Raw genomic sequence first — 27,503 nt, 5'->3', positions numbered from 1 at the left:
CATTTGAATTTGTCGACGATATAAAAGCATTCGAAATCGAGAGCAATATGATTAGTAGAATATCATTTCTTCTGCATTTCTGTAAAAAGATGATTTTTTTTTTTTTTGGTGACGATTTGTGGACAAGTGATCGTGAAGACTTGCATAACAATAACGCCATCTGTGTTTGTGTTTTTAAATTTAATTTGCATAATGTGTGGCTGTGTCCGATATCATTGTTCTGTATTGCGTTTTTGCTCCTTTACTCCAAGTCGCTTTGAGTGTATATTATATTAATCTAATGAAGCACAGTACATAAATGATCGTTTTTAATCCCCTGTCTTTGGGAGACAACTCCCCTTTGCCATCTTCAGTTCACGTCTGCATGCTATCAATCTATACGTGATCAGAAATTAGAAACCATTGTCATGATCTGCTCTGTCATGTCTGTGCATCTATGGAAGATATAGGTATATTCTGCGGTTATGCTATTACCTGGGATTTCCTATATATCTTCCTATTCTACCTCCCTCAGCCACTCTCTGTGGCTACCCCCCCCCCCCCCTCTTTCTGGGGGGGGGGGGTGGGTATTATTCAATCTCAGCGTTTCTTTCAGCATTTTGCCAGAGGCTTTCCAACCAACGTGACAAAAAATAATAATAATAATTCTCGCCATATACGCCATGATATATGTTTCTCTCCGTGGTGTTACGTTCCACATCGCACCTGGAAGCCGAATAATGTCGAATCTATTTTCACCTGTCAGATGAGATAACGTAGGCTTTTCTCTAGCATCTCTTTGTTTCTGTTTAGAAAAACAAAAAACAAAAAACCGTGCATCTCACTGATATGATTGCTAAACGCAAACTTATTAAAGTATTACATTCCCGCCAAAAACCACCCTCGGTGCCACGGCTGACGTGTTTGCGAGGCTAACAAAATTGTATCACTTGCCGATAAAGACTGTTTGCGCATAACATTAAGTCTAAATGGTAACGCACTCGGGTTCCGCCTCGCCTGAAATTATTTCCCCCTACTCTGTGCTAAAGAGAATATAACAAAAAAAATTCAGGTCCCGTGGCGAAATTATATTCCTTTGAACAGTGCCGACGCTTTATACTGTGTGTGGCCCTTAAGAAACGACGTGCACAAGACGGCTTGGTGCTGAGCTAAGCCCCGCGAGCGTCGGCTGGGATCGACCACAGAATACAGGGGTGAGCCGCAGGAACGGATCAAAATTGTAATTCATCCATACAGCGGCGAAGTCGGTTTAGTTTTGGACAAGAATGAGGGGGGGGGGGGGGGGCTTGGAAAGAGGTAGACAGCCTGGACAGAGTGTTCGGCTCTAGTGGTCTGTGTATTAGTTTGTAAGTAGTAACTACTACAACGAGCATGAAATATATTTCATTCAAAGCGAATGCTTACCTTTCCATGTGATCTGAATATATGATGTGTATAATATGACAGGAATAAATATGCAGTCTTCAATGTTTCTTGCTTCCTCAGTACGCCTTCACTGGATCAATTATAATCAGATCTTTTCAGATCACTTCAGTTAATCTCCACATCTACTCTTTCGTTCTTTATTCCCTTTAGAAATCTAAACCCCAAGTCACATCTTCATCACGACATTCAAACACTCCTACCCTTATTCGTTGCGATAAAAGCCAACGTTATCCGTCCAAAATGTTAACTTTCCTTTTCCCCTCTCTCTTTCATCACTGCTTATTGCATACTATCACCTATTATTTCATATCAAATGGGAATTGGTTGCCTGAATTTAATTTATTTCCAGTCCAAATCAATATTTCCTGTCATTGTTTAATATATCCCAGATTTCATATGTATAGGATTCATATGATTTCCCAAGCAGTCAATGATTTGAATAAAGTTAACGGAATTAAAGTGACCAGCCACTGAAAGGTTGAGGGCAGGATAATGTTATTAATATCAAAATAGGAAGATTAAAGGAAGTCATTACGAATAAACAGTTAAGAAAACATCTATAGCATTGATAATAACGGCGAAAATTAATGATCACCCTCAAAGTACTCATCTCGGCCACTTGAGATGAATGTACCACTTTCGTTGAAAACGCCCCAAATACCAAAATCCCAAGGAGTGTATGCAACATGATATTATCATTCTTATACGCGACTCCCACACATTCCCCCTTCCTCCCCCTCCCCACCCCCTCCTCTTCCCCCTTTTCTGTTCCCCACCCCTCCTACCACTCCGCTCCCGATTCACTCCCTTACATCCCCCTTTCATTCCCTCTCTCCACCCTCACCACACTCCCTTTCCAACTCCCCTTCCCTCCTCCTCCTCCCTTCCTTTGTTCCTATGTCTCTGAATCCAGACAGAGATCCCCCTGAGAGTTTTGATCCTACATCAGGAACAAAAGCAAGTATCTTTTAATGATATTTTTATTTCAATTCCGTTTGATGTCACCATCGTTTTCACAATGAAATGAATACAAACTTTCACCTAGATCAACGTGATCAAACTGAAAAAAGAGTCTGCTTAAACAAAATACTGAAAGGACAGCATGGCATGAAAGGCTGCAGTAAATTAAAATCTAATAAAGTATGTTACACTTGAATTGATAAATGAAATCCTTATTTTTTTTTTTGTATCAAAATCATAACCAAAGTATGAAACACAAACGCGCGCGCGCGCACACACACACACACACACACAAACACACACACACCTTCATTTACTTTACCATTGAGCCTATACAAATCTTGCTATCTTCTGGCGGCACTTTATCCATTCGACTTCGGCTGATAAGATCAAAGTTTTGTTTCCTAAAGGCAGCAGCAGTCTATTCCAGATGCCTACACACACGACTTTTCTACGGAAATAGGATTAGAAATAATATTGTGCAAGATCTTTAATGAAAAACCCTTCCACTTTCGTAAATCAGACGGGAAAATGGGGGGGGGGGGTGGAGGTGGCCTTATCATACTGCTGAGACTTTAAAGGATAGTATAGTATTTGCTGAAGTGAGGATTCAGCTTTTAACCTTTTTTATGAGATGCTTAGAAACCACTTAATGAAATGTCAAAGGGCATACAATTGTGAGAGGAATTCAAAGCTTATTTGATGAAAATCGGTTTTAGAATGGCTGAGATATCAAAAAACAAAACAAAACAAAAAAACCAAAAAAAAAAAAAAAAACAAACAACCCCGAAAGTAAAACAAAGCGATTCAAATAAAAGGTGGGTCCCACCTTATCTTAGGACGGCTTTGTGTTTTGGATGGTATACATACATGTCAGCCATTTCAAAGCCAATTTTCATCAAATAAATTTTTAATTTCTTTTAGAATTATATGTTCCTTCTTACTTCATAAGATGTATCTCATTTTCTTATAAAAATCATCATAAAAAAACGTTAGAAACCTGAAGCCCCATCTTAACCAAAACTGTACCATCCCTTTAATTGCTATGTTGCTAACAAACTGAGTCACTGTCTACTGAGCTCGCTAGAATTACATTTAAAAAAATGTTGGACACCTCTAACATCTCCCGCCAATGAATTTCATAGACAATACATTTATTTTCTCTTTTGTGTCCACGAATTTCACGACAAAACAGCGACAACATTCTAACATGAACGCGAGTGAGACCACGCGCTGTTCGACGTCGATGCGTACTTGTATTGTCCATTTCCACTGACTGTATTGTCCCAAATTTCTCCACCCATCTGTGCAATATAATGAATGTTGGTACAGATACACTGTAGCAGTGTGTCTGCGAATCTCCCCTGCCATGCCAAGCTGAGACCTCCGGGGAAGAGGACATGAAAGGAAGTGCAACTCGCTCTAGGCAGGGTTTAACCCTTTAAGTGTGCATTGAGTGCCGATTGGGGCTGAAAACCCCGTATATATAGCGTTATACACACTTTCGAAAGACCCTGGTACAGAAAGGGTTAAAGGTACCGTTACCAGTGGGAGCAGTGATTTGAAAAAAAAAAATGCTCGAGTTATCACATTTGATGCATATGTGTAGGTCAGTTGTATCACAAAACGTCCGTACATACAAAAATTTCGCAATAAAATCTGAAATATAAGGAGATATAACTATTACCTCAATAAACCATATCTGTAGACGGTTTATTCGAGAAATGATTTCATTGCAAACTTCTACTCACTTTTTTTAATATCTAACACTACTTAACATTCATTATACTAATCAAAATTTCTACATTGGTTGTTTCTATCCTAAGTCACATTTTAGAACAATGTTGAAGCACTAAGCTGGGTTTTTGTTTCATCTGCAAATGGCAAATAATACCTGTAAAAAGATCTCATCATGCTGGCTTGGACATGAACTTCCCTTTTCATCTCCTCTGTTACCTAACAAAGGTAAAAATGTCTGCCTATCACTACTTCGCCACTTTCCACAAATCTTGACATCAGACTTGGTCGGCAAACACTCGTTTTCTCTTTAACCTCCTGCGAAATGACCCTAACCCTCTTTCGCAACAGTTGCGGCATAACAGCGCCCCGGGCAAAGTACTTCCTCGCCGATGTCACCTTTGACCTCGTCCATGATTCGTTCAAAGTCGATCGAGCAGCGGGGAATTTCTTCGGTTTGCTGGATGTATAGCCACTTATAGTGTGATCTGCCCTAGCTACTATATTCATGCATGATCATGATAAAGTAGCTTCTCGAAATCACTTAATATTTAATTGAATGTGCGTTGAGCTTCAAACAGCGAGGACCATCATTTCACTTTGTAGACGAACTGTAATTATGATTGATAATCAGACACAATTTTTGTCTTTGAGCGTATTGTTGTTGTTTTTTTCCCCACCAAAGTCAGAAAAGCGTAATTTCCGACAATCCCTTTTCTCCTGACCAATTGAACATTACAGTTCCAACTACTTTGTAAAATTCTGTCCTCTCCAACAGAGAGCACGATCTTAAGCAATAATATCAAAACCCCCTTCCCAAAATCCCGGTCATATTATAATAAACATGGATAAAGGCGAATGAGGGATAAATGAACTGTGACCTGCTCTCATACGCTTCCCAAAGTATGAGTGTATATGGACGGGGGGGGGGGGGGGTGGAACATATTCCCTATGCTCCTAGACCCCCGTCACATTTTATCGATCTTAAGTGACAAAAAGAAATGTTAAGATGCACTCCATGCATTTACTAATATATTACACATTTCTTCAACATTTATGATAACGCGTTAATATGATGCTGAAGAACACAGCATCCCATCCAGAGCAGATGCCTATTAGGCTGAAGATCAAAAGATCTGTCTACTTCACAGTTTGATGTTGTCAGCTGAACCGCCGTCTAAATCATGCATGGACATTTTGTGTTGTCTGAGAGAGTCAATCAGAAAGACTGCATTTTTGTATTCTTAATTTCCTGGAAATAAACTTGAAAATAGTTAACCTAAAGCATCATCATTCTTTATTTTTTTTTTGTATTTCTGGATTTTATTGATCAGATCGAAAAACATCGTGCTTTTTCACAGGTCATATGACAAATACATTTTTGACATCACAAAACAAAAGTTTGATAGCATTCAATGATAGTAAAACTACCAGGCGTCTGATCCTTTTTTGGCATCATCATTCTTACATCGAAGTACTGAACATTTTGCTGAAAGATATATCGTGTCCATCATCATTCTTACATCGTCATTACATTCTTACATCATCATTCTTACATCGAAGTACTGAAAATTTGCTGAAAGATAAATCGTGTCTATGTGTAACATATCGCCGCTGCGACAAAATCTTGTATCTCATGTAAATTTTGGTGAAAATCACTCTTTTTTGATAAGTCGTATCAATTAAGAGTTGCCCTGTCCAAATTCTAGCTGTCTTACCTCCCTCCCTTCCCACCTAAAAAAAGCCACCATGGCATGTCAAAGGAAAGGCGGTCCTATTTGTTATAATGGCGCTTTGGCTGCCATGCCTTTTGCTCTCCTGAATATTTTGACATTTTTGAAATTCGAGGTTTTGTCGCCCTGACGACGATTATGCCACCGTATTTCTGTGGTGAACATATACATGCCCTGTCATTACAAAGAAAAGTTGTTAATGGTTTAGGCAGAATTGAAACATTTTTTTTTTCGATTGAACTGCCTCCGAACCTGTTTCACCAGTCTATAAGCAAATTAGGCACATAGAGGAAAAAAAGAGGTGATAGCAGAGTTAAATATGAATTTGCTGCGTTGAAATGGTCGTCAACGCAGAAGAGCACGAGACTGCGATAACAAAGGGCAATGAAAATGTTTGGAAACACGCTGCATCATATACTGTAACCATTATTGAACAAGCAGGCCATTTGGGCGGTTGTCCGTATGCGGGGTGAGTGCTGGTAGCTTAGGCTGATGACACACTCGCGCCGAAGGAAAATGACATTTTCAATTTCGAGCGGCGAAGACACAAAGTGAGCTGAAATGCATATCGGAATCAACAATACTCCAATTACTTTCCGGCTTGACATGATATTGAATATTTTATCTGCAGTATGTGCGGTATAGACGCCGAGTTCGTTTTTGAAACGAAAGTACTTTGACATTTAAAGAGACTCATCAGCTGGTTTGGCTTGAGATAAAGAAAAAAAAAAACACGCCAACAAAGTCTCGTTTAGAATATTCATATTTTTTCTTTCTTTTTATAGTGTGCATAACCAAATTCGTTGCCTCTCTTTGTACATGGTATGAAATGATATAAAATTATGTCTCTTGCAGGAGCTTAAAGAGAAACTTCTTTGGAGAAATTCAGAAATAAGTGGCATGTCATTCAAATGATGTAACATTTGGGTGACCAAAATGATCAGTCCGCAGTAGGGACCGCTGGAAGTTGCTTGAGATGACTTACCAAGTATCACATTACCACAACTTTCCTAACGATAGTAAGACTGCGCAAAAATTATCTGACATAATGTTACAATTTTGGATGTGTTGTACATAAACTCCGCCACGAATCAAATTCATTCTTCTTGCAAGTCTTGAAAGTTCCTCTCAGCACCCTGAATTCGAATTGTTCAAAGAGTCTGATGCACCTGTTTGCCACTCCTTTCTATCCTCACGATGTACACGTCCTTGGTCCTTCACCCTCTTGGTTCCACCCTCAACCTATGAGAGAGAAATACCCGTTTAACCCTGATTGCAAAGGGTGGGCCACATCCTCTATTCGAAGACCGAAATATCAAATGGCTGCACATGCATGAGAACTATAACCAAAATCGAATGAGTTCAACAAATTCTGTCGTTCAGTATTGTTTCCCGTACATTGATAAGAGGGATCTACCCGGTATCGTTAATTCCAATGAGGATATTCTTAAAAAAAAAAAAAAAAAAGGGGGGGGGGGGGGAAGTGAACTCTTTTCCAGCATGATAACTCGCTACTCAGAAATGAAAACCTTAAAGCTAGTCGGGGACACAGGGGGAAGTTGATCTCATCAGAGGATATAGTAACATCTGAAACTTTATTACGACCATGATCTAGGAAAGAATTAAAGCTAATGATGAATAGAATTACCAGTATAATTCTTTATAAAGATATTTTTAAAGATCATTCTTGCTCTGACATGACGCGTCTCGAGACCGTCATTTTCCAAAATCTTCCAGCTTGACCCCAGCAAAGAACGCCACCCTCGTATGACCCTATACTCCCTGCGGTTTGCGCTTTAATCTAAACTGCCTTAAGTTTCCGCCCAGTTCATTAAAAGGCAGCAATCCGATATCCCTTTTGCTATGTTTTTTTTTTTTCACCATAAAACAGCAAGTTGAAATATTGCGCGCATTTCATGTAAGCCATGGTAAAAAATAAGAAAATAAGCGCGCAAGTAATGTACTCGATTAACGCACAATGTAAAAATGCGTTTCATCGTATAAAATGTGCATTTAAACATTTTTTGCAACATTTTGAACCATTTATCATTTCTAAGGACTCTTCTTATCCTATCATTAAGCATCCGTTAACTGATACAGAAGGGACATCAACTTAAATTGTCATAAACTTTCATGAATAAAGTAAACTCTTACTAATGGATTCTTTAACAAAATCTGACCACTGCTAGCATTCCGGATGACTCGGGTTCAAATCCCGATGGAATCCCATTTTCTTTGCTAATTTTTCCACTTAAAACTACGTTAAACACACTTTAACATGTATTCGATTAACATTAGCAAATTAGATAAGATTATGACGTCACAATCTGGTGTCTCAGCAAATATAGATCTCCCCTTTAAGATACCAGAGCTTTAAAAAGATGAATCATCTTCTAATATTGTTCATTCCAATTTAAGATTGTTTATTCTGTGTATTCTATTTCATTCTATATTGAATCCATGATATAATGAATCCATGATAATCACTATTAACAGGATGTTCATTTTTCTGTAATATTCATTTATTATATTCGTAAGAAAGGATTTTAGTCATCATTTTCATGAAATAAACATATTTGACTTCATAGAATATGATGCATGGTAAAAGAATAGGTGTCAGCATGTTTGCGTTGCCTATGACCATATTATCTGGTTGTAATTCGTGTGATAGAAGTTCAAACGGAACACAGCAGGAATACGAAATTATTAGTGGCAGTTGCAAGGCATTAGGAAAAATTGAAAACTTGTTCGGAGACAGAGTTTTCGTCTACGATATCCTCTTTGAAATTAACAACTTTCGAATGCTGTTACCATGGGCACAACTTGTTTCTTTTATTTGAAAGGATATGCCCCACCTCTTCTTTGAACAGAACAATGCGTGTCGACTCATCGCGCGTGCACGTCAAAAAGAATTTCATGACATTATGTTGGAGAAAAGCAAGACATTCCAGCAAGAACATGAATCACCTAACAGTAAAAGACATCAAGAAAGGGAATGGCAACGCCTAAAACCAGGAACACTGTTGAAAATTACGGGAATGCTAATTTTAGAAAGCATTTTGACACTTTGGGTTGTAATCTTGGAATATTATATTAATTCATTGATATATTTGACTTGGTTTTATCAATATAATTGTGACAAATGGTTGTTATAGAGCAGTTCCTTTACCTCGATCATCTTCGTAGCATCGCTGGGTGGAGTTCCTCGATATAGTTATACGTTGTTGTGACAAGTTATTTTACTTTACAAAAAGGGAAACAAACATTTGTGCTCTCCATTGTTATGCCTGAGATGGATTTCTTCATGGTTAATTCGCAAGAGTATCATCAACGAGTATTGTCAGGATCATCCCACGAGAGACCCCCACGAGTCATACGGCCTACGAGCTCGGCACGGAAAAAGGATCCATTAACCATACACCCACGTGTCATACAAACCACGAGTCATACAGCCTACGATCTGGATACCAAGTGAAACAAGCCTACGAGCTAGAGACTAAGTAAAACAGGCCCACTAGCTGGACATTAGGCAAATAAGGTCTGGAGTCTAGCTTGTGGGCCCAGTTCATTTAGTGTTTTAAGTTCATGGGCTGTATATATCTCGAAATAACGAACTTTCGGAATAACGAACTGTAACCGTTTTTGACGTGGCATAGACGCGATATTGACAGTGGCTGACAGAATCATGATTCCATATCTTCAGAAAAATGAAATCATTTCCTCAAGTGTCTGATTACTCCAAGGTGTCAATGACACGGCTGCACGCCACGAATAACGATTCATATTTCATTTTCGAATCAACGAGCTTTCGGAATAACGAACTCTCGGAAACACAAACCTTATTTCATTTTCGGAATAACGAACCTTCGGAATAACGAACTTCATCCTCAATGATACTCCTTGTTAAGATATGTGAGTAGTTTTAGTTTGTTGAAATGTTTTTGCTGTTTCGAAACGTTTGGCAGGGAAGTTATGTTTTGTAGCTAATTTTCTCACTTGAACCTCAGCTGCGCACGTCATTATAATCTTATGATCGAGAAAGAAAAACAAATATTGACAACTTCATTCGCGGTCTCGGTGGGATTTTGCTAAATTATTTTTGTCTTCTGAGTATCTTGGACCTTCTTGTATGAAATGAGTAGAATAATTTGCCCGAGTGTTTGTTTCTAATTGGATGGTTCCTCCCAATTGAATTCCCTCTTTTTAACAGTTTTTTAGCCAGCGACATTTTCGACGGACCGGGACACGACTGAGCACCGGAGCGGACATGGCGAGCTCTCGAGGGTCGTTTTGGGTCACAGCGCCGCAGCGGTATGGCCTACGGTATCATGTCACCCGCCACGGATATTAGTGGTGTTTTCCGCCTAGTCAATAAACTGTCACTTGCAGGGCGGGCCCGATCTGCAGTTTGCCTGGATAGCTAACAGAGAAATGCAAGCAATACATTTCGGCGGTCACTGGAAGGATGTATCTGCGCAGTACCCTTGAGGTTTGTCTGAAAGACTCAAGCCAATAAATGGACCCCCTGCAGCATTTGTTTGTTTGCTTTGGGCTAATGAAATTAAATCATAATGAAAATAATTTTCTTGACTTTTGATATAACCTTGCTAAATAGTGATTCTTTTTTTCAACGGCAAGCACAACCCGCAAGAATTTATGTTGTAGAGTTCATTGTCGATTTTTTAACTCTTCTCATGCACATTTTTGTTAGTTACATTTGTTTTGCTATTTTCTCGCAAATGTGGCTAACATACATTATACATTATGAATGTTTGTTTAGGACATTTTGTTTTGTTCTGCTTTGTGTTTTTTGTTTGTTTGTTTTTTCACCAAAATTATCATTTTAACACTAATTCACAAATATTTGACAAAAATTATCATCTGAATTATAGGTAACCTCTTAGTCTACCATTTATTCATTTGTTCACGGTACCAATGTCCGCCAGGACGGTTTCCAGTTAATCGTTGGATTGTTCGTAGACAATCGTTGTTACCGCTTTCTCGTTTAGTACGGAATGGTTTCACTCCCGTCCTCATCTTCGAGATCATCGTGAAATAAGGGATCAATTGAAACGAACAGGAATCGTTTTCAGTATTGACTGACAGTCAGGGCGCACAAACTCGAGCATTCAGTATGCGTTTGGACCTCTAAGGACACAACTATATTAATGGTAAATGAAGAACGATGAATAATGACACGTAAAACTCGTTGAACTCCATAACACCGATGCATCCGTGACCTTGAGCTGCTATACGCACCGTGTGCGCACGCACATACAATCTGCTTGCATTCGTTATAACTTCCAGGTTTTGGGGACCTCCGTATTTCGCGGAACATACTAGTAGTGATATGCTTTGCTTTCAAGAACCTATAAAGAATCAAACTCAACGTCGAAAATGACAAGCGACGAATAGGAGTTAACAAATTGCAGTCGCTTGCAATTCTAACAGGCAATTCATTCATGTCATCTGCGTTTTCCGAAGGTCGTGTTGAAGCCGAGAGCAAGTGGTCGACAAGAAAGAGGATAATGGATTGTTTGGTTCCCGCCAAATAATAAGGATAATTGGACCGATTTACCACGAAAATATATTTGCTTTCCTTAACGTTTGTCTGGCGTTTTGGTGTGTCATCGTGTGTTTTTCCCCTATTTGAAACCTTGTCAAAACTCGTTTATACTCCTGTAAGCACCGTCAACTCTGACATATTCTTTTTCTTCTTTAAAGGAAACCATAAAGGCAAGACGAATACATGAAATTTATTAACGGTTACTAATTGATTATCTTTCTTGACATTGCTGGCATGGTTTCATACTCTGAGAAGAATTTGCCCGAGCTACAATAATAATAATAATAATAATAATAATAATAATAATAATAATAATAATAATAATAATAATAATAATAATAATAATGATAATAATAATAATGATAATAATAACAATAATGATAACAATAACAATAACAATAAAAGTAATAATAATAATAATAATAATAATAATAATAATGAAAATAAAAAATAATGATAATAATAACAATCATCATCATAATCTGACTGACTAATTAATGATTTCCGACTGTTCGTGTATTACCACAATTTGCGCATACTGTATGATTGGTATATATATATCGTTGCTGGGGCGACAAGACCTCGTAATACTATCTTAAAAATAACAGCTGAGGAGAGCAAAAACAAAACAAAAGAAAACACACACACTTACACTTTGACACGCCGAAGTGGTTTCATTTTTGGGGTAAGATTGCCAGGATTTGGATAGGACATCACTTAACCGATTATCTGACCATTGATCCAAAAAGGTCATTTTCACCAAAATTTGAGATACATGCAGGTCTTGTCACCCCACCGACAACATTTTCTTTCAAATTCATATTTACTTTTGGAAGATTTATTGTAGCGTTATATAAACTTAGTGAAAAATGCAGACATAAATCAAGTCAAATCAAAATACCATGACCTTATTAAGTGTCTGTATGGCATCTGATAATATTGGTATGGATACTTTCAGTTTTAGGTATCGGTTCATAGCAGGTATGTGTAGTGTCCTTTGTTGGGGAAAACCTGACATCTATTTTCGTATTTCTTGGAATGCCCTTCAATAGGCCTACATACAGGGCTTCATGACTTTACTAAAGACATATGAAGGACATCTTATTGCCATACATTTTCTTTGATAGAGGTTGTGTAAATCCACGAAAATCATGCAATAAAATTCAAGTTTAGTAGAAGGCTTTATGTTAACCCCCCCCCAAAAAAAAAAACAACAACAACAATCAACAAACAAACAAACACCAAACAAACAAGCAAAAACAAATAAATGAAACAAGTGGGTCCTTTATCTTGACGTCTGGGTCACATCACGAAGGCTATTTATTTCGAGGTGCCCTTTATACAATTAAGGATGAAATACCAAGTGACCTAGTGGCATCACACTTTGATTTTTAAAATGTCACATCATGTAGTACATAAATTAATAGTGCCATGTATTGATTTTTTGATTATTTATTGCGGTCCTTGAGCAGATAAATCAATACTCTGAAAACCCTAAAACAAATAACACTGAACAAGGATGATGACATAGAGGCTCATACATTCCAGTAAAGAAGCACTGCAATTCTATTATCCGACCACTTGCTTCACAACTTCACCTGTGTAGAATTCATGCATGCTTTCTTCGCTTGTTCTGCTTCTTTGAGCACCTTTCACATTCTTATGAGAGGCTGCTATGTCATCATCCTCGTTCACTGTGATTTTTTAATGAATTTCGAAAACAGTCTTATTCCTAATCGATATCACTATAAATTCTGAAACTTTGTACCCAGCATAATCAATTTTATCGATGTTAGATGCTAAAGTCCGAAAATCATTCGGAAATCTCCTTAATCAAAATTTCACATATCCACATTTTCACATATACACTCATCTGTCGTTTCGAGTTCGTCGATCTCTTTACAGAAATCATTCCCTTTCAGTAGGTTTCTTTTTCATTATTTTGATTTTGTTTGACATCCAATTCATAAACTGCAATTTGCTGTCGTTCTCCTTTTAATTTTGTTAAATCCTGCTTTCAATTTCACAAAGAAGAAAAAAAAATGAACCTCCGAAGCTTGTTGATTGTTCAGGACTTTCACTGTCAGAACGAAAACAGCGGTAATTGTTGAAACAATCCTGAATGAAACGGGCAAGATATTCCTCTGGGCTTCAACCACTAAATACTTCTGTAACTAGACAATGCAATAAGACCAGATGTCGACAATAGGCACCCTGCTTCATCAGTAAATGTCACTTCAAGTCCAACACCACATTCATTATGGAAGTCTATCAAACCCCGTGCTTGAAAGATTACATTTTGGTTACTTTTACCCACTTTTAACGACTATTATATTAGACATTACGTCGTTTAAAGGTGGTTGCCCTTCAGAGAAAATGTTTTATTTCCTTTAGAGTGCTACGAAAATGGCACATTTCATGAGAAGAGCAAGCCTAAGATTGCAGCTCAAAAACCACCCACGCGTGTAAGAATTGAAAGTAATGCCTGAATGTTACTCTCTTGTGCTTTGATTGCCAAAACTTCTTCCGGTCGCCTTTAAACGAAACGGATGGAGAACGCTGAATTGTAATCTTGGCTAATATGAATTTAACAACGAGATGTTCTGTTTCCCACTTGAGCTGCCATTTCAAGCTACTGAGAGCTTATTCTGAATGAAACTCCGACCTCCTTGATTCGCCAAAGCGAGGACCACCTCCTGTGAAGTTTTGTTGTCAGTTTTCATTGCTCAAAGATGGAAAAGTTGAATCAGATTGAAATGGGTCTATTTGGCAATTCGTAACATTTCGCTTTGACTTAGGATATCGACTGCTTTAGGTGAGAGTGATCAATTTGATAGATCACACTAAAATATTGACAGCACCCAAGCTTTGGAACAATTTACCCATTCACATACGACAAGCCCCATCAGTAGAATTATTTAAGGCACTACTTAAAACTTATCTTTTCCCATATTGATTCCTTCCCTAAGTTAATGTGTTGAGTGTAATTCAATTATTGTATGTGTTTAATTACTGGTACACATTGATTTATGTCATGTTATTCTTACTTATGTTTTGACCTGTCTGTTTTCCCTCATTTTTCATCTTTCCTTTCGTCTCTTCCCTGTGCGCTTAGAAACATTGTATTAAGCGCATTACAAATGTAATGTATTATTATTATTATTATTATTATTATTATTATTATTATTATTATCATTATTATTATTATTTTAAGCGAGAGTGGTTAATTCGATAGATCACATTCCCACCTCTCCGATGGAAATTGTGGAACAGAGGTATATTCGTCAGAGTGAATGTATATTCCGCGAAGTTTAAACTTCATTTTGGAATCAAGCCCATGAAAATGACATAAAATCCGTTTCGGATTCTTGTAAGGAGTGAACAGTATTGGTTTTTTTTTTTCATATATCTGCTGTTTCTTCAAAGTCACCCGGAGATGAATCCTCTGGGAAGCGAAGCTATTTGATTCGTTGACCGTTTAGCATGTTTTGACCGCTTTACAGCTCTTCGGAGTAAGTTGTGAAACATTCGCCAAAATACAACAGTGGTAGACTAGAAGTCGAGTTCACATGATGTGTGTGCCGGCTCCCGGCGAAGTCGGCGCTTGACCTGTGATCCATACTATAGGAAGAAACGGCCACACCCGGGTTTACCTCATTCAAACCCCGAGGGGATTTAAACTTCTGCTGTTTAACCATCAGCAACGGAAAGACGCGGAGCACCGGGTCAAGTTCGTAAACTTGGACTATTGGGGGGCTAATAGGGCCCAGGTTCGTCATCGCTGTTGACGATGCATGAAGACCACCTATTAAGGGGCAAGGGCCGGGCTAATGTAAAATGGCAAAGCGAATAATGCGACGGTAACATTGATGACTGACAGTGTTGATATAATCTGTTGTTGTTGTTGTTTTTAAGTACGGTGTAATTCTAGTGTCGTTTTTTCTCCATACGTTGATGAATTTGTATTGTAGTCTAATATCCAGCGATATCTGCGATGTATGCTTGACCAACGACACAGGAACATCCAAGCTCCGAGTGCGGATGTAGCTCCTTCACTATATACCTTACAAGATAGACCTATGTGTTTTTCATATCTTTAGATGGACAAGTTCACTTTGCCAGTGGGAATTGCACGTATGTTACAAATTCATGATGTGGCATTTATTTTCTTCTTCTTCTTCTTCTTCTTCTTCTTCTTCTTTTGTGTGTAAACAATGCAGGATATGGCATCGTAATGTAAAGAGTGTTTTTTATTCCACAAGTCATCCTGCACGACTATACAATGCTCTCCAGGAAATGTAGGAGAGCTAAATACGTAGAAACCAGGTTTCTTTCGCAGATTGGCGATTCCACCTGCTCATAGCGATGTTGTCATACCACTAGTATCATCAGGGGATGATCTATTCCTGGGCGCGCGGAGAGCTTCCTTGGTTACCGTGTCGAATCCTTCGTTCCGACGAAATGTTTCCATCAGGCTTGGTAACTGTGTCAAGCACGCGGCGAGTGTCAAGTGATTTGGTCGCCACGGGTGGGGGTCGTGTGACAGGGGTGATAGGAGAATCAAAAAAGCTGAGCAAACGGCTGCATAAATCTCCCAGTTTCCACTTCAACCACTCAAGAAGCACAACATGCGACAAAGAGGAAGATATACAGCGGGGTCCTCTTCACCCACTTGACTTTGACCGCGGGAAATATCGTTCGATGTCTGATGATCGAGGACGTATACCTCTTCGCATTTCATTTATACTCGCGTGACTCGGTAAACAACACCAAGACAACCATACAACGCCAGAAATTCAGCTACCTTAATACAAAGTGTAACCGTTACACAGTCCACCCTCTCTTATACTTTTGATATATGTATAGCCTTTGTATATGTATGTACATATGTGTATGATTGATTGATCGATTGATTTTATTTTTCTTATAAAAGACAACTGCTTGATAGCCCATATCTTGTAAATACGTCATGCATATGTATAATCATCTGTTGTTTATCCACCTTAACTAAATTCAGTCACCTTGAACTTTTATGACTATCTATTTCATTTAGGAATGTCACATTTTTGTTTCTCATTACTATAAGAGCTCTTTTTCACTTTGCCTCGGGCTGTTGAGGGGAAAAAATGTTAACAACTATGCTGTGATCGATTTGTAACTTCTGGAGTCAATTGTCTTCAGCACTGACGATTGGCCATTGGGATGAAAAGAAAGCTCAAATTTCCCCAGGGTAGCCTCGCTGTTATCCACATCGCCCTTCCGGAGGGTCCCGTCATACTGCCAGCATTACATCCTTGTCCGGAGGTAAGTCGTAAGTGAAACATCTCGTCCTAAACATACGGACGCACCTTTCTCCAATATGCCTCTAAACCTCTGAGACTCTTGAAACAATCATTTCGTAATGATTTTGTATTATTTTAGAAATATTGTTCCTGTCTACAGGTATTTCCTAGAGTTGACAGATAATTGCATGTCTGAACGGACTTAGAAACGTTAAGCGCCGGTGCTTCTTTAGAGTTTAATTTCCCCCGAAACCACAAGGGGGGTTTTTTCCCCCCGATGAGGGTCACGACGTAGTCAAGGGAACAGCTTACAAAACGATATCATTGGTTGATCATAGGAGGTTCTATGAGTCCACATCAAGATATTCGTAATCTGTCCTCAGTGATAAGCTTTCACTCAAAATCTAGTTGTTTAGACGAGCATTTTTGTAAATGTTTATTCTTCATCCCTTTTTTTCTTCTCGTCTTATATTAATTAACTGTATGCCTTTCTCTGCGCAACGAGCATCTATTTATGATGGATACTGGCTCATTACAAGTGTTATTATTGTTATTATTATTATTATTATTATTATTATTGATATTATTATTATCATCATCATTATTTTTATAATTATCATCATCATAAACATTATTTTTTATTTTTATTATTACTAATGTCACTATTCAACATTTGTGCAATTAATAGGGTCATGTGCTGTATAAAATAGTGAAAGTTTCTATGTGATAAGTGTGATGACATTATGAGAAAGAGAGTGAAAGTAACACAAAAATATCTGAAACTGATTAAAGCAGGATAAAGGAAAACTTGCAAGACATTTGTTCCGACTTTGGGATTATTTTCTTATCTACGAAGATAGTTTTGGTTTTTTGAGGAACAGGTGCGCAATGATGGATATTGGATATGATTCACGCCATTTGTCCTCCCCGCCCTGGGGTGAGAAGAAATTAATAAAGCCAGGATGTTGTGGTATGTGTGAAATTCCAGATTTAGATAAGACACCTGAACTTTTAAAGGGCAGTCGTTTCTATTCTTTCGAATAGTTTTAATGAAACATGGGATAACTACGTAAATGATTACTTGCATCTGTCCATGGGATAGGACATTTAATGGAGGTCCCTTGTGTGAGGAAACCAAGAGTCACGTACGTATAAAAGATCCCACTTCATTCATTCAGTCGCAAAGAGCAGGGTGTCAACCTGGTAAAGAGTTCCAACCCTTGTCTTACCTACAAAAGAGAAATGGACGAATGATGCCAACCCCTCGTGGTTCACCCCAAGTGACTAGCAATGGTCAGCAAACAGTATCAACCAGGCAGATTGTGAAATGCCTTACGAAGAAGTAAGTAGTAGTTGTAGTATGTAGTATGAGTAGTAGCACTAGAGTAGTCGTAGTTGTAGTAAAATAGTAGCAGAAGGAGATTATTTGCATAACACTCCAGAATCATTAGGCGCCTAAGCTGGTCACGGTGCCTCTAATGCTGTTCTTTCTTCAGTGGTGTCAGTAGTGTCTGCATAAGGGTGGACATTGATGGACATCACATTTTATGTATCTCGACAAAATTCAGAACACTTTTGAAATAAAATGATAAAACAGTGAAATAACTGCTGCAAGCAGTGAAGCATCACTTCAGCTTGCCTCTCATTAGCTCATTTAATACTTATACATGTTCACTCATCATCTATACCTCTCCTGAGATGTAAATGCAAATTTCCTTAGAAATAGATATGTCTTGGTCCATAGACATGACAGAGGTTTGAGCAATTTCATTTCGGTTTTGGATGACACATTGGACCTCCGGGGTGGGGGGGGGGGGTAGCTTGCTTAATGCTATGTAAATACATTTATGAAGTTGTCTTTAAACTTGCACATGAAGCTGTATATCAAAGCAATCTCGGTGATTCACAGTGAAAAGAAGTTTTGAAGTAAAACAGTGAAAATCTCAGCGAACATGACGTCTTAAACACCTGTGAAAATGGATGTCTTCGTTTCGTGTTTTCGGAGTGTCGATAATCGGGGGAAAATTCTTGGGATTGTTTAATGAACTCTTCGAAAGACAATTATCGGAATATTACAAAACGAAAAAAAAAAATGGTGAGCAGGATTAATTCGCAATAGGGCGCCTTTCGCGGGTATAGATGCATGTATCAAACCACAATCACTTGAGAGCTATCTTGAGAAGCACATGGATACCGACAGTAGTAGACGTTAAGCACATGTATACATGAAAGGTCAGGGCTCTTCAACAAGACAATCGTGCTGTCTGGATTCGCGCGAATTTGCATCCAGCATCTGCTCTCATTTCACCATTATTCGCATTCTATTCTATTTCTTATCGAGGGTTTCAGGATCATAATAAGCGATATCTACCAAGTCCACCATCATGTCCACAGTCATCTTGTTGTTCGGTATCCAGGCACGAATTTTGTCAGCACCTGTGCACTTTGACCAACATCGCAGGAAGGCCGGCCGGTCCGCGACCATGGGACGTGATTAAGTCATAAACCGTGGAAATCGACGAGGCCTCCATATTTCACTCCCAAATTATTACCTTGTACATGATGATGGTGACGAAGGAACAGCAAAACAAAACAACAAAAGGGGAAAAATGCGAGAGTGATTACACTATGGGTGTTTGTGTCTTCTACAGTAAAAGATGAAAGAATTCAAATGAAACAAACATGGCGAAGGGGGGGGGGTATAGGAGGCACAAGGGTAAAGTAATCTTGCTGGATTAAGTTTATACCATATGGTTCGCCCTATTGAATGAGTGATGTGCAAACATAATTATCAACGCTATGCCGACTGTGTATTTCAAGTAGACTGAGACAGTACTCTCGCTGACGTGGAGTGTGAACGATTGCAGTGTTAGGATTCTCTTTAGTTATGATTTCGGTGGTTAATCAGCAAAACCCGCTTAAGATGGCTTCTATGAGGGCCATGAATAATGCTTGCACGTCTACACACTCTCTCTCCCTATCTTTTCAGACAACATGTTCTAATGACAATAGGTGCACCCATGACGCCATAATACCTCCCGTAGCTTCCGCGCAATGAACATCCATGTCTGTTTAATATTAGTAGTATTATGTGAGAGGAAGAGCGCGCCAGATACATTACACTTCATTCTTTCATTAGGGTCTGACTCTCTTTTATTCTACTTGAGTGTCAAATTAAGGCAATAGAGAATAAATCAAGAGAACGCAAAAAGACAAATCTGGAGACGTCTTGGATATTGAGGATCATCATGAGTAATAATCATAAAGTAATATTCCTGTGAAATGACAAGTGATTGGTTTCCTTATCAGAAAAATCGATAGAATCGATAATGCAATCGATAAAACCAGTCAAGACAGGCCCTTCCTGCCAGGGAGAATTATTTTTATTCTTTGATATAGAAGAAAAATGAGACGTGAGAGTGGGCTGCAGTCGTGGCTTTATTTCCTCCCTATTTTATGTATTTGGGTGAAAATAAACAAATTACACTTCCGTCGTAATTTACTCCTTGTCACAATGGTATTCACGACAATAACAATAGCGTAATAAAACTTTCAGATCACAAAAGAAAGTTTTGTTTTGTTTTGTTTTACGAGGTGAGAAGACGCGAAAAAAAAAATCACATCGGTCCTTGCAAAATAATGAAAGCTGGTTTTTATTTTAGCCTTCTCGGTGTGCATACTGTCAGACGTGCAAATCTATACGGTCTTTAAGTCCAGTCTCCTGCAGGTTGGCAGTATGAATCATATAAATACTATAAGTGCCGGCATGCACGGGTCGATCTAGTTCACAGTTTATAAGTAGTTCTGACAGGCGGGATTTATGGGTGGCCATTGTTTCATGCAACAATAAAAAAAGGAGAGAAGTCGCATGATGCATGAAGTTCACCTCTAAAAATGTCGTGTCATTTGAAAGTCGAGACGGAAAGCTTCGATGGGGGTGATCATCAAATCACCCTCATGAATCTGGTATTCCATTAACCCCGAACGACTGTTTGTCAGATTTTGTTCTACAATAATGTGTCTGAAATCGCTTGTACCAGACGTCCTGGATAGAGTCTTATGTTTCGTATTCATCTCAGTTCTGGCAATATTGACATAAATGTGATATGATTATTACTCGTGTAAACTGACACCATGTACCTACGCTGTTTTGTTGCATATTTGTTCGTATTTCTTAATCTGTATGCATAGAGGGGAAATGGGGGAGGGGGTACGTAATTGTAGGCCTATAGGTCTATAAATAACCAGAGACCAATGCATTGAAGTTGAACTACAAGACATGGAGCTCAGCGTAACGCTATTATATGCGAGTACACCTAATAGGAACATAAAATTTTGATCGGTAGTCACCAAAACAGTAAAAAAAAAAAAATCGTCAAACAAGTTCCATCTGTTGGGCAATTTGTATCATAAAAGCACTTGACCCGACATGACATACGACTGCCTCGGCAGGTGACTGGTTTCAACTGTCTATACGACTTGATCACAAGAGAAACCGACTTTGGTTAGGGTATCACTCTAATCTACAACACGCACACACACACTAGCGCACACACAAGAACAAAAAAAAAACAAAACACAAAAACAAACAAACAAACACACACACACACAAGTTCACACACATGTCTACACAATCGCTACCATACAGTGTTATGATAAGTGTGGCAAGATACACGGATTTGTGTCCATCAAGATCATACATGTCGCTCTTAAAAGTGAATTTATGAATATAGCTGTATATTTACAGTCAGTCTCACTACAGGTATCCTGAAAAATAAACTAAATTGCTAGCAATGTATGCTACATTAAAGAGCGGCGGATTCGGATCAGGAATATTTATTTATTATTCAAGACCCTTCAAACATCTGCTTTTGCCTCCGCATAACTCTCAGTATAACATTTTTCCCATGCAGAGATAGTGCACACAGTGAAAAGGAAAACAGACAGATTACAGGTTAATACAACCGACTTGGTGACCGACCAACTGCTCCAGTTTCGCACTTAACAGTGTCATGTCTTGGTAATAAAATGGTCCATCAAATTGATAGTCATCTATTTTGCTCTGTGATCACAACATAGAATATCTATGACCATGAGCAAGATGATTATCAATTCATACGCGGATAAAACAAAAACAAAACTGCTTCAAAGAAAAAATAACAAAAACTTACCCGAAGTATCCGTGTGTTACTGGGGCATTAATCAGCAACAAGAAAACAATCGTGTGTAGCAGGCTCGAAACAGCTGAAACTGCGAGCAACCAGCGGTAACTCCGTGGCATGGTAGCCCCCGAACGCGGGGCATTCTCAGCCCACAGAAAAGGCAGAGCGTAAAAATCCAAACAAATGACTAATTACTGAGCAAGGCAATCCCTCAGACGACACGCAAAATCGAGGCGAAAGCAGAACTGGGGAGGAGTTTTTATACCATCATGTCAGTATTCCATTCGTTGATTTACGGGAATTTCAACGTAAGAATCCCATGGTATGATATAATTTACGCACGGAGGAAGATTTAAATCATGGCGGCATGACAGGGAAAGTTACACACTTTTCGTCTCAGTGTCGTCTGCTCCAGCTGTTGGCGCGCACGGTGACGCGACGCAATTCAAGCCGACGGCACTAGGGCAGGTAACTCCACATGTGGGTACACTAGCTCAAGGTGACGTCATTCAACGCCGACAGCTGCAGTGACCTGCATTGGTCGATAGTTCGGCTGTGGGCGGAGCTTATCACGTTGACAAGGATGTCATCGAAAAGCATACGTACTTCACTGACTTATGAATATTCATACCTTTATTAATTGATTATTTCGACCATAAAAAAGTCAACAATCATTTCTTTCAACATTATTACCATAAACTTGCCATTCTTCTTGCAGCACTCATCAATGTTTTCTTTTTACTTTCTCGATTAACCAATAATGAACTGTTCCTCATTTAGGTTTCATCAATCAGGTGTGGGATTTGAATTAATCCAAGTCCTCAAAGTGTCCAGAAAGTTCAACAGATCATGTTTGTATTCCTAGTTATTGACAGGTACAAATTAATGTACCAACTAATGTACCAACGATTCTTGATTAAGATTATGTGGCTCTACGTTATAGAAGTAGAGCATGGTTTAGATTAACTGCCTGCTATGTAGCTAGGGCGCAGAAGTACGAAGTCAACGTGAATATTCCTTCGGACAAACCGGGCCCGGGGGGGGGGGGGGGGGGAGGGGAGGGGTACACTGGAGCTCAATTGGACACAAAAGTTTATAACTTACCTCCACATTCGATGATGAATTGATATTTCCCTGATGAAGTTAACATTTCCATGTTGTGTGATGGGAAAACGGTCCGTGTATTCAAAGAATAGGGGCCTACATACAGACATTTCATTTGAGCTCATCCTTTACTCATTATATCATCATCTGTTCACCACAAACTACTGCTGTAAGGAACAAAAAGTCTTATACATACATACATACATACATACATACACACACACATACATACATGCATACATACATTCATACATGCATACATACATACATACATACATACACATACATGGAGAGAGAGAGAGAATGAGAGGGGGAGAGGCAAGAAATAAGAACATTGTAAGATATAATCACTGAGAAAGAAAAGGGAGAGATTATATAAGGAGAAATGAAGAATCAGAATAAAGGATTCATTCATTCATTCATTCAATTTCCAGCAGAAACATAACACTTTACAGAAGGATAAAGCGAGAGATTTGGAGAGAATAATGGAGATACAATATTCCGCGTCAGACTCATTGGAATATGACTGTAAAATGACGGGAAAAAAGACCAAAGTAAACATACACACTATGACATAACGGACTCTAAGATATTTTGTTAAATGTCCAACGATACTTTAAGGATGAAAATCTTCATCATCTCTCGTCTGTCATCTCAGTGGGTTATACCTAGACGATCCTTCTATTAAATTGTCATTGAAATTCCTTTGTGAGAACGTCTAAAATGACTCGCCGTAATAACATGTAACTTGATTATGGTTTCTTCGTCGTAACTGTCCCGCACGTTCAATGTCTCTTAAATCTACAGGGTGCTATTCGCAACTGTTTAATGTATCCACGACTTAATCGATTTAAAGAAAAATTTCGCGTCTTTATGGCCCACGTCTGGCTCTCTATGGGACACCAGTGGGTAAACTCAGTGTTCGCACCTGCCAAAATTGTATGTGTAGGAATGTAACCAATTTCAAGCAACCATATTACAATGGTCTAGTGTCGTGTGCGCACTGTGTTGCTCGACCATATTATCTTCAAACTTGGAGAAACAAGATTTCGCGAAAACGAGATAATTTGTTATCATAGATTGTGGATTTGCAAACATGCGAGGAAACAAAACAGACTCACGCGCGCAGAATCAAAGAAAAGGACATAAGATTAGAAGCAAAATTCTTATTTAATTAATTTCTTGATAATACGTACATACCAAATGTGGAAGCACAAAGTAGGTCCTAAATCGTTTTCAAGACATCGACGTGCATGATGGTTAATTTGTAACCTGACTCAAATAATCAAAGTTAGGGCAATACACCCTAAAATTTTGGAAAGAACTCATATTGCATATAATTTCGATAATCTTGTTGCCATTGTCACATAATATTTGGAGGGATGACAACGACACTGCCTATCCATTGTTACATTGATAAGTTCCAAGGAAGCCCCTATCATACATACATCATAACTCTGTCGTACTTATTTTATTTTGTAGTATATTGTAGTATAGAAGTGGTAGTTGAAGTCAAAGTTTAAGTGATAGTAGTAGTAGTAGTAGTAGTAGTAGTAGTAGTAGTAGTAGTAGTAGTAGTAGTAGTAGTAGAAGTAGTAAACGAAAGACGCCGAAATGATTATAAATATGACGACATCTGTCTGCATTTGAGGGTGCTTTCTCTGGCATAATCACAAATCGCGCGAACTCTTCCCTTAAAAATCGTTCGCCAATGAGAGGGTAGGTATACATACCGTCTTTAAAAGTCTTTAAAAAAAAGTCTTTAAAAGATGGGTATTTATCGTAAAATTTCACGATCATAATAATTTTCAGCTTAACGAAATTGCCCATTTAGTCCACTCCAGGAAGAGAATATGACAACGACCACCATGTATCGGCGAGCGGTTGCAAGTTCTACGAAAACAGAACCTCAAAACGTGTTTTTGACGGTAATCAAAACTGGTTCAGGTGGCCTAATAAAGGCAACATTATATACCGTTGTTACCAGTGAAACATAACGACTATCCTCCATCAAAACAGCAACGACAACCAATAAAGAATATCAAGCGCGATACTAGTAATGTGACTAACCAGGTTGTAATGTCAGATCAACCTTGTTTGACAAGAGCAATCGTATACTATTTTTCATGTAACAAACGAATGAATGAAAGAATATACTTCTAGAGTTATCAGATATTGAAAAATGAAATGATAAGAAAGTTACGACCGTCTGCCATTTCGAGCACATTATCACCTAGACAGAGATCGGAAGGGTAAGGGCATTCAGGAAGCGTCGTTTTTTTGACTGTGTTTGTGACGTCATACAACCAGTGCTACTCATCTAATGTGCCGCTCCAAAAAAAAAAAAAACAACAACAATAACAACAAAAACAAAACAAAAGATTAAAAACCAAAACAACTGACGACGTTGATACAGCATTCGCAGGATATTTTCCATAAAATATCACGCAAGTCTTGAGGCTGATAAAACTTATCGCAAATAAATTTAAGTCGAACAAATTAATGATGATTTCATACACGTTAAGTGACAAAACGAATTTTGACTTGAGATTTTCAGGTCTATGGTCTAATGCATTTGGTGAATGAATCAGGCTGAATGCGAATGAATCTATCTATCTCTTACATCTATCTCTATATACTTATCTATCTATCTATCTATCTATCTATCTATCTATCTATCCATCTATCTATTATCTACCTATCTATGTGCGTATGTATGTATCTTTATATCTATCTATCTATTTATCTATCTATCTCTATATCGTTGTTTCCGTGCTTCTGTCTACCTTTCTAAGAAAAAAAAAAAAAACAGTAACCCAAGGAAACAGAACAGAAACATTTGCAAAATGTTGAGCAAGCAGAATGTGCCGATCGTGTCAACTGCCATGCACCTGACGCGCCACATGGTTACCATGGAAAGAGCGACAAGCACGTGGAATGTTGCCAGACAGTTATATAGGCGAGCATGACACAACGACTGCTCAGCCCCCTTCATCCCTGGCCTGAATTAAAGACAAATCAAGCGTTGCTGGCAGAAGAAAAAAAAGAAGAGGGACAGTACCTTTTTCCTCCAATCTTATCTCGATATTGTCATGTTTTAAAAGAAGGTTATATATCCCTGCTCTTTGTTTGTTTGTTTGTTCATTTCTATCTGAGAAGAAGGCTGGATAGCCCATATTCAGCTACACCAGGGAGGTGGGAACCACTAAGCTGGTCTGGGTCCAGATGGATGTGAGGTGGGACCACTTCACCGGGTTAAACACCCCGCTCTTTGCGATGAATGAATGAAGCGGGATCTTTTACGTGCATGAGTTGTGCCTCTCTCATACACGGGACCTCCATTTTATGTCCTATCCGAGGGACAGAGTGTTTTGCCTCTTGCTAGAGGGGACGGTATGATTACACACAACATTGCTCAGTTCAGACTCGGGTTCGAACCCGGGTCCTTAGGATCGTGAGGCAGACGCGCAACCGACTGAGCCAACTCACCGCCCTATTTTTCACTTTTCAAGTCATAGAAATGATGATGACATTCATGACAATGTTACTATCAATAGTGCTGCTGGGGGAAAGATGGTAATAATGATAGTAATAACAATTACGTAATCCTGATTACTTTCAATTCAATCTATTTCCTTTTTCTAAGTCCACAGACATAACATAATTTACAATAAATCAAAAAATCACAATAGTTGATTGTACGATGGAAATGAGATGTATTAACGAACTAAATAATAGTTTCCCACCATTTACGTACTGTAATAATATGTCCCATTTTCCATGCTCTGATGAAAAAAGAAAAAAAAATGCAAAGTCCACTAAAAAGCAAAGTTTATATACCGTGGACAATTGTACGATGGAAATGAGATGTATTAACGAACTAAATAATAATTTCCCACCATTTACGTACTGTAATGATATGTCCCATTTTCCATGCTCTGATGAAAAAAGAAAAAAATGCAAAGTCCACTAAAAAGCAAAGTTTATATACCGTGGACAACTCATATGATCGACTCATGAACTTACAGGCCCATAAGAAGAGGGAAAAAGAAAGAGAAGAAAAAAAAATATAAACAACGATGAAGACAGTAATGATAATAATGACAATTCTAACAGTGATAGCAAAGTGATAAACATATTCTGGTAAAGGTTAGGATGAGTAATATTTTAGTCAAGTCGCAAGAAGGCGAAAAAAAAAATCAAGCAAACAAACAGTTAACAGCCCGGTGGAAAAATGGTTGTAAATACATAATTCTTTGAAAGACGCTGTGGTCAAAAAAGGGTAAAGTTGTAAACGTCAGCAAGGGTAGCATAAAAAGGAGAATTATGAAGAAGAAGGAAAACCTGCATAAATCATGTTAAGTCTTCACACCTTAGAACAACTTCTACTCTGAATGTCCGTTATAGCTAGGAAGAAAAGTGAGAAAGACGTGAGCATAATCATACACAACCTCCCATGACTTTAACTGTATTTCCGTCTGCCTTCGTTGTTCACGTTTAACCATAGCTCTGTTGCGCATGCATATCCATTATT

At 38.5% G+C, this 27,503-nt stretch overlaps 1 protein-coding gene across 1 annotated transcript in view; it reads right to left on the bottom strand.

Moving 5' to 3' along the window:
• Positions 1 to 21,997, bottom strand: part of LOC140245477 (protein Wnt-9a-like) — a 61,186-nt gene extending 39,189 nt beyond the window's left edge. The window contains exon 1 of the mRNA XM_072325047.1: positions 21,875 to 21,997. Coding sequence (XP_072181148.1) covers positions 21,875 to 21,984 — 110 coding nt within the window. The 5' untranslated portion in view covers positions 21,985 to 21,997. The remainder of the gene's footprint in view (positions 1 to 21,874) is intronic.
• Between the last annotated feature and the right edge of the window lie 5,506 nt (positions 21,998 to 27,503).

Source organism: Diadema setosum, chromosome 22, assembly GCF_964275005.1.
Source record: "Diadema setosum chromosome 22, eeDiaSeto1, whole genome shotgun sequence".
Classification (NCBI taxonomy): domain Eukaryota; kingdom Metazoa; phylum Echinodermata; class Echinoidea; order Diadematoida; family Diadematidae; genus Diadema; species Diadema setosum.
This window is presented reverse-complemented; position numbering and strand designations above follow the sequence as displayed.